We start from the raw sequence: 15,534 nt of genomic DNA, 5'->3' as shown, positions 1-15,534 counted from the left end.
GAGGCCATGACTAGAAGCTGGTTTACGTTTCCTGAGCCCAGAGTAACTGTGGGATGGTGAGCTGCCAGCGTGCAGGGTGGGCGCTCTGCCCAGCAGGACATCAGCAGGGAGCGTGCAGGGAAATGCAGATCAAGGGGACCCCTGTGAGGTCAGGCCTCTGGGCCAGCGGGCGCGACAAAGAGATGGTCACAGTTCTTCAGCGAGTCTGGAGTCCCCTCTTTCCTGGTCTTACTGAAAGCTGGGGAATCATTTTAAATTTCGAATCGCAGAGCACATCTAGCAAGGAGCTCTCAAATCTCCTTTTGTGGCGGAGCCCATCATCCAAATGATCCAATTTTAAACATCCATGTTTAAAGAAAGATAAACAAGAAACCAATAAAAATGGTTACCTATGCAGGGTGGAGGTGGGGAGCAAGTCTTTTTGGATTTTTGAAACAAATACATTTATCATCTCTTCAAAAAAGTAAAGGAATGTTTACAGTTGGAAGGCTACAGTGTAAAGTGGCTGATGGCAGAGCGACTCTGGCAGAAGGCGGTGGGAGGGGTGGTGGGCAGAGCCCAATCTTTTATTTGACAGCGGGGGAAATTAAAGCCCAGGGAGCCGGGCTAGCTCTCTGGGTCTTTCTTTCCAGAAGACATATTCAGAAAGGGCTAAATATACTCCCCCGAAGAAACCAAACACCCAATCCTTTTGAAAGATTTATTTTTCATTAAAAAATAAAAGTTTTCTTAACATATCTGCGTTGCAGCTTCAGGGATGGCAACTCAAAAAAGCAAGAAAAACAAGGCGTATCCGTTCTCAGGTCACCTGACCATCTTGTAATGGGTACAAAGGCACACGAGTCTTCAAACAAACTTTATTCAGAAACAAGTCTAATAATTCAGAACTCCCTTCCCCCAACTTTTCTTTGTCCGCCCTCACCGGCCCCACCCCCCCCCCCAAAAAAAACAACCAAAACCATTAAATTCTCTTTCAAAACTACAGAAGTTAAGTGCTGAGTCAGCAAGGAAGCCAGGCGTGCTGCCCAAGCTTCTCCATCTCTCTCTGCTTGGACGCCGGGCTGCCCAGAGGCTGGCAGGGAGAGAGCCAGAGCAGTCCTCCACCACGCCAGGGTGGGGCTCGCAACATGGGCAGGCCTCTTGCACCCAGCCCCGAAGCCACCACCCCAGTGGGGGCAGGCAGTTCCAAGGCACTGTTTCCCTTCGTCAAGGGCATCCCATGGCTAAAGCAGCCTTTCAGGAACAGAAAGGCCTAAGGCAAGCCAAGTCTTCATCAAATGCTTGTGATGAAAACCACTGAGACCCGTGGGGGAGAGGGGGACCAGGATCTCTTGTCCCCCTCCCCCCCACCGAGTTTACCAGGCTTTGGGAAGCGGTTCCCTATTCTCCCTGCCTTCTCTTTCCATTCCTCCCCATCTCCCCCTTCCCCCCAAAGAGTTTTATTTTAGCTTGATGGTGGGGGTTCCGAAGAGGCTACTGGCAACTCTTGGGGCTGGCCTGGGGGCTCTGGCATCTCTAAGGGGACATCGCATGCTTTTGCTTCCTGTGTGTCACAGAGCTCCTCCTGTCTCTGGGAGGGTGCAAGGCGCTCCTGGCTCTGGGCCTGGCTGTTCATCTTCTCTTCAGCTTCAATCTCTTCTGAGGTGGGGATGGAGTTCTTCTTGGGACGACCTTTGGGTTTTGTGGGTGCTTCCTGTCCACCTTTAAGAACCTATATGGGAAAAAAGGATGGTCATTAAATCTAATAAACAACTTCCTCCCTCCTCTTTCCCAGTCAAGAGCATCTATACCATCCATTCCCAGCAGTGATGGCCTGGCAAAAAGGATTTTCAACTCATCACTTCTAGGGTATAAAGACATTTTCATTCGTTAAATGTTCATTACTCATTTTCCGTCAATATTACATATTTTGGCATTAAATAAAATGATCACAAACACATTTAAAAAATCCAACTTCAACGGTAAGGAAAGAAATAAAAAAATTAAAATATTACTGTGATTTCTATCAAGTTGACAAGTTAAAAGAAAAAGACAGTATTTATAGCAAGCAGGAAGAGAAATACTCATACTCCAGTATCGAAGTGTAAAGGGTGCAACCATCTCAAAAGGCAATCTGAGAATTCAAATCAAAAGTCTTAAAATGTGTACACTCTGACATAGAAATTCCACTTCTAGTAATTAAGCCTAAGGAAGTCATCAAAGACTGATGTAAAGATTGATCTGCAAAAAATGTTCATCAAAGAATTGGTTTTAACAGCAAAAACTGGGGGAAATATACTCTAAATTTCTGCAATATGATTGGGTAGATAAATACAGTATATCCCAAACAGAGAATACTTGATAACCATTACAGTTATTATGTAGGAGAATGTTTAGTGATACGGGAAATATTATTAATATACTTTTGTGGAAAACAGGTTATACCAGCATAATCCAAACTAGAGGACAGACAACTATATACCACCTTGGTTGCAGTATGAAGATGATCAATAATTTTTAAATTTTTTTTGTATTTTCTAATTTTTTTAAACAATGATCATATATTTCTGTAATCAGAAAAAAATGTAAGAAATATAGAATTGTATCTATAAAGAACTTACCAAACTCAACACCCAAAAGACATAATCCAGTGAAGAAATGGGCAAAAGACATGAACAGACACTTTTCCAAAGAAGATATCCAGATGGCTAACAGACACATGAAAACGTGCTCAGCATCACTCATCATCAGGCAAATCCATATCAAAACCACAATGAGATACTACCTCACATCTGTCAGAATGGATAAAATGAGTAAATCAGGCAACAACAGGTGTTGGCGAGGATGCGAACAAAGAGGAACCCTTTTGCACTGCTGGTGGGAATGCAAACTGGTGTGGCCGCTCTGGAAAACAGTATGGAGGTTCCCCGAAAACTTAAAAATAGAGCTACCCTACGGCCCAGCAATTGCACTAGGTATTTATCCAAAGGATACAGGTGCGCTGTTTCAAAGGGGCACATGCACCCCAATGTTTATAGCAGCACTATCGACAATAGCCAAAGTGTGGAAAGACAACAAATGTCCATCGACTAATGAACAGATAAAGAAGATGTGGTATATATATACAATGGAATATCACTCAGTGATCAAAAAGAATGAGATCTTGCCATTTGCAACAAATGGATGGAACTAGAATGTATTATGCTAAGCAAAGTCAGCCAGAGAAAGACAAATATCATATGATTTCATTCATATGTGGAATTTAAGATACAAAACAGATGAACATAAGGGAAGGGAAGCAAAAATAATATAAAAACAGAGAGGGAGACAAACCATAAGAGACTCTTTAAAAAAATTTTAATATTTATTCATTTTTGAGAGAGAAAGACAGAGTGTGAGTGGGGGAGGGGCAGAGAGGGAGACACAGAATCCAAAGCAGGCTCCAGGCTCTGAGATGTCAGCACAGAGCCCAATGCAGGGCTCAAACCCATGAGCAGCAAGATCATGACCTGAGCCAAAGTTGGACGCTTAACCGACTGAGCCACCCAGGTGCCCCATGAGACTCTTAAATACAGAGAACAAATTGAGGGTTGCTGGAAGGGTGTTGGGTGGGGGATGGGCTAAATGGGCAATGGGCTTTAAGGAGGGCACTTGTTGGGATGAGCACTGGGTGTTATATGTAAATGATGAATCACTAAATTCTATTCCTGAATCATTATTACCCTATTATATATGTTAACTAACTTGGATGTAAATTTCAAAAACGTGTTTAAAAACTGAAAAAAAAAAAGAAATATAGAATTATAGTGTTCAAGGGTGTAGTAGAGAATAGAAAGTTCTAGCTAGCTTTGAAAGCAGAATAACTAGATTAAATGTTAACTCTGTTACTTTTCTGTTTTGTCCTTGGGAGAGTTCAGAGTTCTTTAAAGACTCTGAGCCTCAGTTTCCTTATCTGCAAAACAGAGATAATAATACCTTATCTCACAGGGTGACCAACAGATAGTGTACTGGAAAGAGCAAGAACTTTTTCTGAATGGCAGATTTCCTCGGTCCAGAATAGGCCTCCCACCCTCCTCATCTGGTTAACTCAGGTTAGGTAGTGCTTCTCCTGGGAGCCTTCTGTGATCTCCCAAGTGGAAGTCCAACACCCTCCACCATGTGCCCTATGAGCTCTTACACTCCCTCCATGCGAGCACTTTTCATAAACCACTGTCACTGCATGTTTACTTGCCTGTCCCACCCACTCAGCCCTTGCACATAGCAGGCATTCAATAACTGGTATTGAACAACAAGCCTTTTCCTAGAGGTGAAGAAAGATATAAAGCAAGCAAAATAACAGTATCCCAAATGGCCTTTGCTGATCTCATACATTATTATCCCAGTGTGTGATGTTCACAAGGGTACCATGACTTACGAAGGGGTAACTCTAAAAATATTTATGTGTTACTTTAGAACATAACAGATAGTCCTTCCACTGGCTCTGTACTCTGGTGTGGTTTAGTTGTTGATTTTCTCAGCAGCTAGTGAGAAGGGCTTCAGGAGTACCTGGATTAGCACAGATAATTAGGAGCGAACTATATTTTTGCTGCTTACATAACTAGCTTAATCTTATCTTCCGTAGTTGAACAGAGGCTCCTTGAAGGTGAGTCCTACATCTATCCCTTGCGTCAGGCTCCAGGCAAGCAACTTCTAACTATATCTCTGCAGTCACTAAATACTTACTCTTTCCTTTGAGAGGAGCACAGGATCTCCAGTGCCAAATTGTAAGAATGAATGAATTCAATAAACCATAGGTTCTTTTTAAAACAGCTTTACTGAGATATAATTCACATACCATACACTTCATCCATTCATATCGACAATTCTGTGATTTTTAGTACAGTCAGAATTGTACAACTATCACCAGAATCCAATTTTAGAACATTTTCATTGCCCCCCAAAAGAAACCCCACACTCGTTAACAGTCATTCTGTATTTCTCCCCAGCCCCTGCTCCCCAACCCTAGGCAACTGCTGATCTTGATTCTGTTTCCACAAATTTGCCTACTCTGGACATTTCGTATGAATTAGGTTATACAATATGTCATCCTTTGTGACTGGCTTCTTTTCAGTCAGTATAATGTTTTCAAGGGTCATCCATGTTGTAGCATATATCGATATTTCAATTCCGTTTTATGGCCAACTAACATAGACTGTATGGATATGCCACATTCCATCTGCCCATGTGTCAGTTGATGGGCACCTGGGTTGCTTCTACCTTTTGGCTGCTGTGAACAGTGCTGCCATGAAGATGGGTATAGAAGTATCTGTTCAGTTCTTTTGGGTACCTACCTACAAATGGAATTGCTGGTCATAGGGTCACTACATTTTTTTGACGAGCTTCCAGACCTGTTTTCTAAAGCAGTGGCACCATGCCAATCAGCAGTATATGAAGGTTCCAGTTCTCCATATGCTCACCAATACTTGATATTCTATCTTTGTGGTTATAGCCATGCCGGTGGGTAGGAAGTGGTCTCCCGTGTAAGTTGCACTTCCCTGATGACTAACGAAGTTTGGCATCTTTTCCTGTGCTTATGGGCCAGCTCTGTGTCTTCTTTAGAAGAAGAATCCTTTGCCCATTTGAAAATCTGGTTGTCTTTTTATTACCGAGTTGTAATAGCTTTTTATACATTCTGGATATAGGTCCATTATCAGATACAAGATTTGCAAATGCATTCTCCCATTCTGTGTATTGTCTTTTTGCTTCCTTGAGGATGTCCTTTACAGCACAAAGGTTTTTAATGTTGATGAAGCCCAGTTTATTTTCTCTTTTGTTGCTTGTGCTTTTAGTGTGCTAAGCAGGTTTTGCCAAGTCCAGGGCTGTGCATACTTACTCTTAAATTTTCTTCTAAGAGTTTTACAGTTTTAGCTTTTACATTTAGGTCTGGGGTTCACTTTATTTTTTGTATATGGCACGAGGAAACCCATTAGCTCTCAGTAAACACCTCCTTCTAGCCAGGAATCTGCTTGGCCACTGTACTTTCCATGCAAACAGCAAACACAGAGATATGAAGGGGACCTCTAACAAGGGATACATGCTGACAGAATCCACCTCTGGGGAGAAGGCGTCCCTATATATTCCTTTTCACATAAGTCAGCATCTGATTTTTAATTCAGTCTGAGTGCAGGCTGTTGAAAGCACCCAGATGTGCCAAGATGGAACTGACATGTTGAAAGCAGCTCCACTTGGTATAAAAGAGGTTATACAAAATTAAGTTGCCCCATATAGTAATCAAGTTATAAAAGGGCAGGTCTAAGGAAGCCACCTAATTGGCAAAAGAAAGTCCAGCCCAGCAATTAGAGAACACCACCCACACAGCTTGGATAGACCCCACCTGGCTGTTTTCCTACCGCATGAAAAAAAATAATAATAAAAACAACCAGACCATTTTCTAAATGGAATAAAACATTCCAGCACAAGCAGTAATTAGGAGATAACTACCCTCTTGGCTGCTTCCCGCATTCAACCTCTGGCCCCCTGCCTCCCAGCACACCTGAGATGTGCCATTATCTCACAACCGCCCCACTCCAGGAGCTGCACATTCTCATGCACCCTGTGGCCCTCCTCCCCAGATCCCTCCTTCCCAATGACTCCTAAAGCCAGTTTAGTTCCCTCAGTTGGGAGAGTCAGACAACCCACTGCTCTCGAGGTCACATGCCTCTTGGAAAAACAGCTTGCACACCATCTACGTCTATTAGCTGTGCCTGCTGCCAGTCTGCCTCAGAACTCTAAAACTAGAGTTTTACAACTGTTTTTCAAATGTTCTGTTGCTGAAGATGTCAGGACAGGCCTCTCTTTCCTTCCCGAGGCGCTTGGGTCAGGGACAGGCAGTTTGACAGCACAGCTGTAATGTCAATGCAGGGAGGAACCCTCTACCTCCTCCATTACTCAGACAGGAAACCGAGCAGGCAGAAGTGGTTTGTCGTGGTCAAAGAGCAAGCCGAGGGCAGGGCTGGGATTTGAACACAAAACCCTGCCCATTTGAATCTAACGCTCATTGTGCATAATGTACAAAGGATACCTAAAATGTGCCGCTGTTATTTCTTTTCTTTCCTTTTTTTTTTTTTAAGGTTTATTTATTTTTGAGAGAGAGCAAGAGCACAAGCAGGGGAGGGGCAGAGAGAGAGAAGACTGGACCGAAGGGGGCTTTGCACTGACAGCAGCGAACCAACGCGGGGCTTGACCTCACGAATTGCAGGATCACAACCTGAGCCAAAGTCGGACGCCCAACCAACTGAGCCAACCACTGAGCAGCCCTGTGCTCCTGTTATTTCTAATATTTATCTGCAGTTATGCAGTCTCCCAGCAGACCCTCGGCCACGGACTCATTAACCGGGGTGCTTTTTGCTCCTTTTTCTCTGTCTTCATTTGCAGCTCTCTGGAGCAGTGAGAGTCTGCTAAACTGATGAGTGTTCCCAAGCAGTGAGAGGCAAGTTCAGATTCTCCAGCATGAATCTCTTCCCAGCACCCTGTTCAGCAGCCTTTCTGTCCTAAAGGCCCAGTGGTGCCTCAAGCAGGGCCCCAAACACGAAGACACTGACTGGGAGACAACCCAGCAAGTGCTCAGTGAGAAAGAACAAACAGCCAGGATCGCTCTCATCCAAAAGAAACATTCAGAGCCCCTGGAAATTTCAGCTTGTGTCTCCTGGCCTCAGAAAGCATGGATAGGTAAATGAGGAGGAGGAGGAGGAGGAGGAGGGTGGCAGCTAAATTTCTCAGCTGCATACTATGCAGCAGGCATGGTGGTAAGAGCTTTACAGGGATTAGCTCAGTCAACACCACAACCCTATAAGGTACATGTATATTAGGCATTGTACTAATGAGGAAACAGGCGCACAGAGGTTAAGTAACCTGCTCAAGATTACATAGACAGTAACTGGTAGCATTGTGTGGAATTGTTGCCTATTCTGGAGACTTGCTGATGATGGTACATGGTCTGTGGCCCACCCAATTCTGTGACCGGGGCAGGAAGGTGGTGAATACATTTGGATCCTCTCACAGAACAGAACTGCGTGTTAGAGCTGAAAGAGATCACTGAATAATGAGGCACTTTCAGCCTGTTGCAAAACATTCTGGGTCCTCCTGGAACTAAAGCCAAAGAGAAATGGAGTGGAGGGTGAGCGTCCCATCTAATGTGCAAGATTAAATTTACCCAACCTGCTATAGCTTACAAATGCTGACCGGTAAAAACTAGTCAGAGATGCTATCTGGCCTCTGGCAGCACTATCGTTGGCCGCCGTGTGAATAACTCAGAATCAAGTGCTAATCTTTTTCCAGTTCCAATTAGGTTACTAGCCTTGAGACATCTTTATTACCCAATTAGCTTTTTCTTTCTCTCCCAGTACTTGAAGAGATAGCCTTGAAAGAGTTTTACCAGGAAAACATGAGGCAATCAGGCTCAGGCCCCCAACAATGGCTCGCTGTTCTGGGAGAGTCGGAACTCAGACCCACAAACTGAGCAACGACCCTCTCTCTCCTTTTAGCTCTGGCCATTCTGAAGTAGTTCAAGTGCTCCAAGGATTTCTGCCCATGACGCTCTTCCCACCTTCGCCTGGCCCACTTCTATTCACCCACTAAAACCAACGTGAAGCCCTCCCTTCTCTATCCTGATTCTGAACCCAGTAAATCCCCCTGTTGCCCTGATCACTCTGAATGATTACTAGTTTTACAGGTCGGTCTCCTCCTCCTTGACTGAGTATCTAGCTCTAATTTTATTTTGGAACGGACGGGTTCATGACCTACCTTTGCATCTCCATTGCCTGGTGCTCCAATATATGCTCAATAAATAACTGGTGAATGGAGAGCCTGGGGCTCTTGCTTCCTAAAGGGACCTGAATGTGGTTGGCCTGTGGCACGCTGAGGTTCAATCTGCTCACTTACTTCCATCTTGTCTTATATGACATGGATAACCAGCTCACACTGTGCCTGTAGCACCGTGGCGGGTGACCAGCAAGTGACGTCGGAGGCAAAGGCACACGCTCGTCCCACGGGCATCGGGCGGTGCTGGCAGGGATGGCGAGCTGTCAATTCATTAATCGTCTGACTCACGAAGAGATTGCTGATAACCGATTTCAACAATGCCTCTGCCGCTCAGGAGACATTGATGTCGATGATGATGATTGACGGAGGAAGGAGGTGGGTGGCAGACTTGCCCAAAATCAGTCAGGGAGGGACAGGCATGGGAACTTGGCCCAGGGTTTCTAACTCCCAGATCTGGTTCTTTCTGAGATCAGTCCCCCAGGAGGTTTCCGCCATCGTTTTCACGTGTGTGTTAGCGTTCTCGAGGTGTTGCGATGAACACTATTTAACTGAATCCCATTTATCCGGCACCTTCTCCCGGCACCCTTCTCACATACCTGTCCTCTGAACTCTTGTGGGCTTATACACCGCCCAGTAATTATAACTCATCATCATGTGCTCCCTGGCTGCTTCCTGGACCTCGATTCCCCAGCTAGATCACAAATGCCATGAAGGCAGGCTTACATCTTATTTCGTTACTTCCCATAATGCCTAGGACAAGGCATGGCTCACAAGAGAGGCTAACACACGCGCTGATTCACCCAGCGTATGTGTGTTTTGTACACGCAAGTGACATCTAGGCCTCGCCTCGCAAGCACTCCGCGAGCCACACGGCCTCCACCTTCATGAACCTCCCTTCCGCTCAGGCTCAGGCCTTCCCAGAGGAAATGATGAGATTTGCCTAGGAATTTCCTTCCGGGAAGATAAATGCTGCCTTGTTGGCTTTTTTTTTTTTTAACGTTTCCCATTAATATTAATTTACAATGTATTTATTTTTTTCATTGTTAGCAGTCAACAGCAAGAACTAAAGTTTTCAGAAAAAATTACTGGACAAAAACACAAAAAATGAGACAATGTCTCACTATCTATTAGCTATTAAAAATATCTATTAGCTTACTTGTTTTCCTGAAAACCAGGGGATGGATAATTACCTTAGCTATTCTCCAATAGCTAAGGTAATATTCTCCAGTGATTGTATAAAAAAAAAAAATCAGATTCTAGCCTTTGAAATGCCAGAGAAGATGGCGCATGACCAGATGGGTTAGCAAATTAGAATGTCAACCAAGCAGGCCTGGACCCCCTGGTCCATGCGAGACGAGAAAGGACCAGTAGGATTCAGTGAGGACTGACAAAGGACCGGGTCCCAGGTTTCTGAGGATTACAATTCTGAGGTTTCTGAGTATTCCTGGTCCCTAAAGAAAATAGGCTGCTTCCCAGCCTCTTTTCCCAGCTCACCTCTGTTCTCTGGGCTTTGACCTTTTCCCCTTGCAGTTTACAAAACTGGAAATGAAACACTCAACTACTTGGGAAGTTTGGGTTTAACACATCTTTCAAACTGTTTTTTTTTTTTTTAAAGGAAGTTGAGTTCCTCAAAATATAAGAGATGTAGATTTGTTTTTTTTTTGGGGGGGGGGTTTGTTTAGAGAGATGTTTCTGTTCATCAGTCCACTGAAAAACCAAAGATGGAATGAGGCATTAGCTAGGTGGTAGAGTAGTATTAGGGACCCCGTAGTCCTTATATCAAGTGCATCAGAGGAAGCTGGGAGCTTGTTAGCACATGCATTCCCAGCCCTGTCACAGATCTCTGCAGTCAGGGTGTTGGGAGGCTCCTGGAGTTCTATGTTTTTGCCTGCAACCCAGGTTACTCTGATACCCACTAAAGTTTGAGAATCACTGCATTACAGGACACAGAGCTACAGGAACAACAGATGGGTCCTATATGTCATTATAAACAAAGAGTACTGACTTCTATTCTAAGCTACTGGTGGGAGGGGGAAGGAAGTTCTTTGAAAAGGCTAGCAGGTGGGGTTAAAACTAGCAACTGAGAAGCTTGTGGGCTTTCTTTTATTTCTAAGGAAACTGTGAAAAAGAATATCCTTCTGGTCAGGAAATCCAGGTCAGGAGGAATGACTTATCTGACTGTTCAAACTGCCTCCCCCCACAGCCAGCATCATGATAGGAATCACACTCTCTGGAACCCAAACCACCAAATGGTCCTTCCTGCCTCCTTACCAGCCCTGTAGTAAGACTTTTTCCCATCATGATGGGCACATGGTGAGACTCACTCTCTTCTTTCTTACCATTTTCTTCCACTTCATCCTGCGGTTCTGATACCAAGTCTTCACCTGCAGTTGAGTGAGTCCCAGAGACTGGGCCAAGTCCAACCTAGAAGGCATGAGATACAGAGGAAGGATGAGGAAGGAGGGGAAGGGCAGTAGAGATGGGGTCCTTTGACCAACTCTGGCACTGCTATCAATGCGTGAATGTCCTCCATTAAACCAGTTCTTCCCCCCAAAACTATACTTTCCAAGAATCTCATGGATGAAACTCTGGGAACCTAGGAAACAGTTGCCCACACCCACAGATACCTAGGGCAATCATCCTGGAAACATTCAGTGTCTACCCTGGACCCAAAGAGGATTTCTCAGCCTTGACTGCAAAGTCCTCTTTCTGACCTGACAGAGTCTTTACTGGGATCCTACACAAAATAAGGGCTCTGACCCCCAAATCCATACTGGAAAGGAAAAGTTAAGACCTATCATCCTTGTCAAAATCCTGCTCATCATCCCAGATCTGGCTCAAGCCACTCCCCCCCCCCCCACCAGGTGAGCCTCCCCACACCCATGACACCTCCCATGGATTATCTGCTCTGTACCTTCCCAACTGTCAGCCCTCACCGAGGTGGCTCCACATTCTCAAGTGTTCTCTAACTGTTTCACATGAATAATTTGTGTCTCCCTGACTCAACTGCAAGGGCAGAGTCCACAAATGTGCCTATCACATTCTAAAGCCAGACCAAGGACTCAAAAATACCTTCTGATGGATTGATTCATTCCTTGTAGCTGCCCTAAACTGTTATAATGGTAGACTCCAAATGAAATTAAATCAGTAGCCCCTCCTGTTTCCCATTCTGCTTTTAACCACGGTTCTGCATTTCTCTGTAGCCTTCTGAAAAGTCCTGAATGTCAAAGCCATTCCTGGGAGGTGTGAGGTTGGAGTTACTTCTGACAACAGAGCAACTATTTCTTGAGTACCCAGGCCCCCGTGCTAAGCCCCTGACATACGCTGTCTTATTTCTTCCATTCACAGTGCTGTGAAGTAGGTATAATTATTCCCCATCTTATGGATGAGAGATTTGAAGCTTGGAGAGACTAGAATCTCTTGTTAACCATGGCTAAATCCTGTCTGCTACTTGCTTTCGTAAATAAAGTTTTGTTACGTACTGTCCGTGGCGACTTTCATGCTACAGCCTGAGAGTTGAATGGTGGAGACAAAGACTATATGGCCCACAAAACTGAAAATATTTTCTCGCTGACCCTGTACAAGAAAAACTTTGCTGACCCTTGGTAGATGATCCTAGAGTGAGAAGTGGAGCCAGAATTCAAACTTGCTTACGTCTGTCTTATAGTCCTCCTCCTGTATAGGGGCTCCCCTCCACCCACCATATTTTTGTACAAGTTAGATCTGTCAAAGGGAAGTCCTTGCTCAAGCTTTTGTGGAGAAGAATGCAGGGGTGGGTGCCACATCATAAGGTGTAGCAAACAACCCAATTGGAGCATATTAAATGTGAAAAAGAACCAGGCTTCCAAACCCAGTCCTCAAGATTACAACTACTTTGTTGACCTACTTTGTTCAGAACCCCAGGTCTACCTGAGCATCAACTGGTTGGACCACCTCCTTGAGCCAACCCTAGCTGTCTCCCTGTGGCTCCAACCTGGGTCACTGCAGAAGTATGGACAGCTAGAGCAGTAATTTGGGATGAGCACCCTTGATATAATGAGCAGGGGTCACCACTTTCAAGGGTCCCAGGATCCTAAGGATTACAATTCTGAGGTTTCTAAGGATCATAATTTGTGGATCTAAGGTCCCTTATCTCACACAAACCTTCAGAGCCAAGAACCTGAGCCTCAGGGACTCCCAGGTGTGAGTTCTCAGCTCCAACTATCTTCCCCGTGAGAGTGAGGAGCAACATATCACCATCAGGAAGGCCAATGGGTATCGGCAATGAAGGTTCCAGGTGCTAATTCCTGGTACTGCCGGGTGCACTGCCCAGCCCCCCTGCTCCGACTAGAGTGCGCAATTTAAACCTCCAATACTAAACACAGTCTTTCTCCGAGGAACTTCAGAGCCTGTCTTAAATCTGCATTCATGTATGTCTGGCCGTCCCAGGAAAAGGGCTACTGGAAGCTAACAGTTTTATTGAAAGTGATTAACAGACTGAAGCTAATAAAGCCCCGCTGCCAACAGCACTTAGGTCTCCCCCGCTAACAGAGAGCTGTTTCCCAGGCAGTCATTCATGAAGAACCAAGGACCCAGGGGGCCATGCCACAGGCTTCTGGTCTCCCAGGCTCCCACCGCGCCTTCCAGCCCGGTTCACCTGAGGCCATCAGGTGCATTAGTCAATGGAAGGCTCAGTTCGCAGCTCTGTGCGTTGTGTTAGCACATGGCGTTAGCTCACTTGGGAAAAATGCACCCCTGACTCACTCTGGCTACAGAAACAGCTTCACTGTCATCAGCTTTCTCTCATTACCTGCCACCGTTACAAATTCTCACTTCCCTGCATATTCACTTAAATGGGGTCACCTAGGAAACTGGAGAAACAAACAAAGGGGAAGAGGGAGAAAGCTGTGGGAGGAGGGAGTGCTCATGGCCCTGGTCACGTACATAGGGAGGTGAGGAACACGGGAGAGGGCGGGTTAAGGCGGCAGCTTCCATGCCAACCAGATGGTGTCCTTCTCCCCAGGCAAGTGAATCAATCCTACGTAGGTCACCTGAGAGGTGCCTGGGCAGGTATCCGGAAGTCCCAGGAGCTTTATTAGGAACTAACATTTCTGTTAAAGAATCCTCTGGCTTCTAGAAAATAAGCCTTAAGTTTTACCCTGTTGAAGCCCTTCTGGTAAACCACCACACAAGTGGTAAATAATGTGCTCACCTCACCTGGTTGCCCACATCCCCGAGGCTCTCCATCACATGCGGGGGGTACCGAAATTGCTGCTGATGCCTAGAGATCCCTTCTGTTAATCCCCAGTTCACAGCCACGTCTCCACTGTCCACCCAAAGGCTCCTCAGATGCTCAAGTTCAAACAGAACTCACTCTTTCCCCACCAAACCCAGTCTGTCCTCTGCCTTGCACACCTGCAGTTACGGTGGCCCGATCCTGGAAGCGCAGAATTCCCACTCTCTCTCCTCTCTTCTTCACGCCAGTGTCAGTTCTGTCCATTCCACCTTCAAAACTGTTCTCCAATCTCTTCTCCCCTCTGTGTTCCCACTGTCACCACCTTAACTCAGGTGTTCAGTGACTATCCCTGGACTCCCTCCCATTCTCCTGCTCCATTGCTTCCCTCTCAAATCAGTCACTTACGGTGCCACCAAAGTGAGGAGTCTAAAATGTCAACCTGGCCATGTCATTTGCAGTGCTTGGTGGCTGCTGATGGACAGCCTAGACAAAGTGTGCATTCTTGGGCCAGGCCCACGAGCCTTCCCATCCCCACGGCCTCATCTCTGGCCACGCCCACACATGCACCTTCATCTGGAGATGTCCCTACCACTTGCATTTCCCTCAGCAGGGAGACGTGCCTCTCTGCCTCTGAGTGCCATTCCCTCTGGAATCAAAGCTCTTCGTAAATGCTGCCTCCTCTGAGAAACCTTCCCGATCCCCACCCGACACACTCAGCAATATCTCTGTGCTCCTCCAGCCCTTGGTAACACACCGGCACCAGTACCCACGCACTGTGTTGTAGTCATTTGTCATTTCCTTCCCCTTGATCCGGACTTTCTAGACTCATAACCCCTGCCACAGTGCCCGGCATACGGCAAACCCCTGATGTGTGCCCTTTGGTTAGTGGTTTATAGACTCCTCTCTCACTTAAATTTGTATCAAACAGCTACTAATAGCTTAAGAGATGCATTGGGGTTTCCTTCCCTTTCTCTTTGCTAGGACTAAGGGCCAAACCTAGCACGGACCAGGAAGTGAGCAGAAAGGACCTGGAAAATCCTCCCCCAAAATAGATCGCTCATTAGCTCAGCCACTTCCACATCTCCAGAGTGAGTTTGAAGAAACAAGACATACATTCTTGCACAGTCTGCAGTTTAGATACTAAATTAAAGAAATAAGGTGAGAATCTGAGTAAAGCAGGGGTCATAGCTCAATGATCTGGATCTCAAAAGGGTTTAAAGAAGGGCCTCCCATCCAAGTCCTCCTCCTCTCAGCCACGTGGTTCTGACTTAGTATCTCTCACATGTATCAGGACATCTAACAGCTCCTCAACTGAATTAATCCAGGCCTTTCCATGCAAGAGCCAGGCCAGCACACTGAGCCAGCTGGGAGTCACGGGGTAGGGAGAAGCCCCAGAAGGTCCCGGGTCCCAATCCCACATCTAGCCCCACTGCACCTGAGCCTGTGTGCAAAGTGGCTTTTCAAAACCAAACCGTTTTCCAGCTCAGAACCTGGGCAACCATTTCCTAAACATGACCTTGCTTATTATACTTGAGCAGTTA

The 15,534-nt window shown here is 45.7% G+C and overlaps 1 protein-coding gene across 1 annotated transcript in view; it reads right to left on the bottom strand.

Moving 5' to 3' along the window:
* Nucleotides 1–948: 948 nt before the first annotated feature.
* BARX2 (BARX homeobox 2) overlaps nt 949–15,534 on the bottom strand; it is a 76,316-nt gene continuing 61,730 nt past the window's right edge. The window contains exons 3-4 of the mRNA XM_042905126.1: nt 11,118–11,202; nt 949–1,711 (exon numbers count right to left, since the gene is read on the bottom strand). Of these exons, the coding sequence (XP_042761060.1) occupies nt 1,445–1,711; nt 11,118–11,202 (352 nt within the window). The 3' untranslated portion in view covers nt 949–1,444. The remainder of the gene's footprint in view (nt 1,712–11,117; nt 11,203–15,534) is intronic.

Source organism: Panthera leo, chromosome D1 (genome assembly GCF_018350215.1).
Source record: "Panthera leo isolate Ple1 chromosome D1, P.leo_Ple1_pat1.1, whole genome shotgun sequence".
Taxonomy (NCBI): Eukaryota; Metazoa; Chordata; class Mammalia; order Carnivora; family Felidae; genus Panthera; species Panthera leo.
The sequence above is the reverse complement of the archived record's forward strand: the minus strand, read 5'-3'. Positions and strand labels throughout refer to the sequence as shown.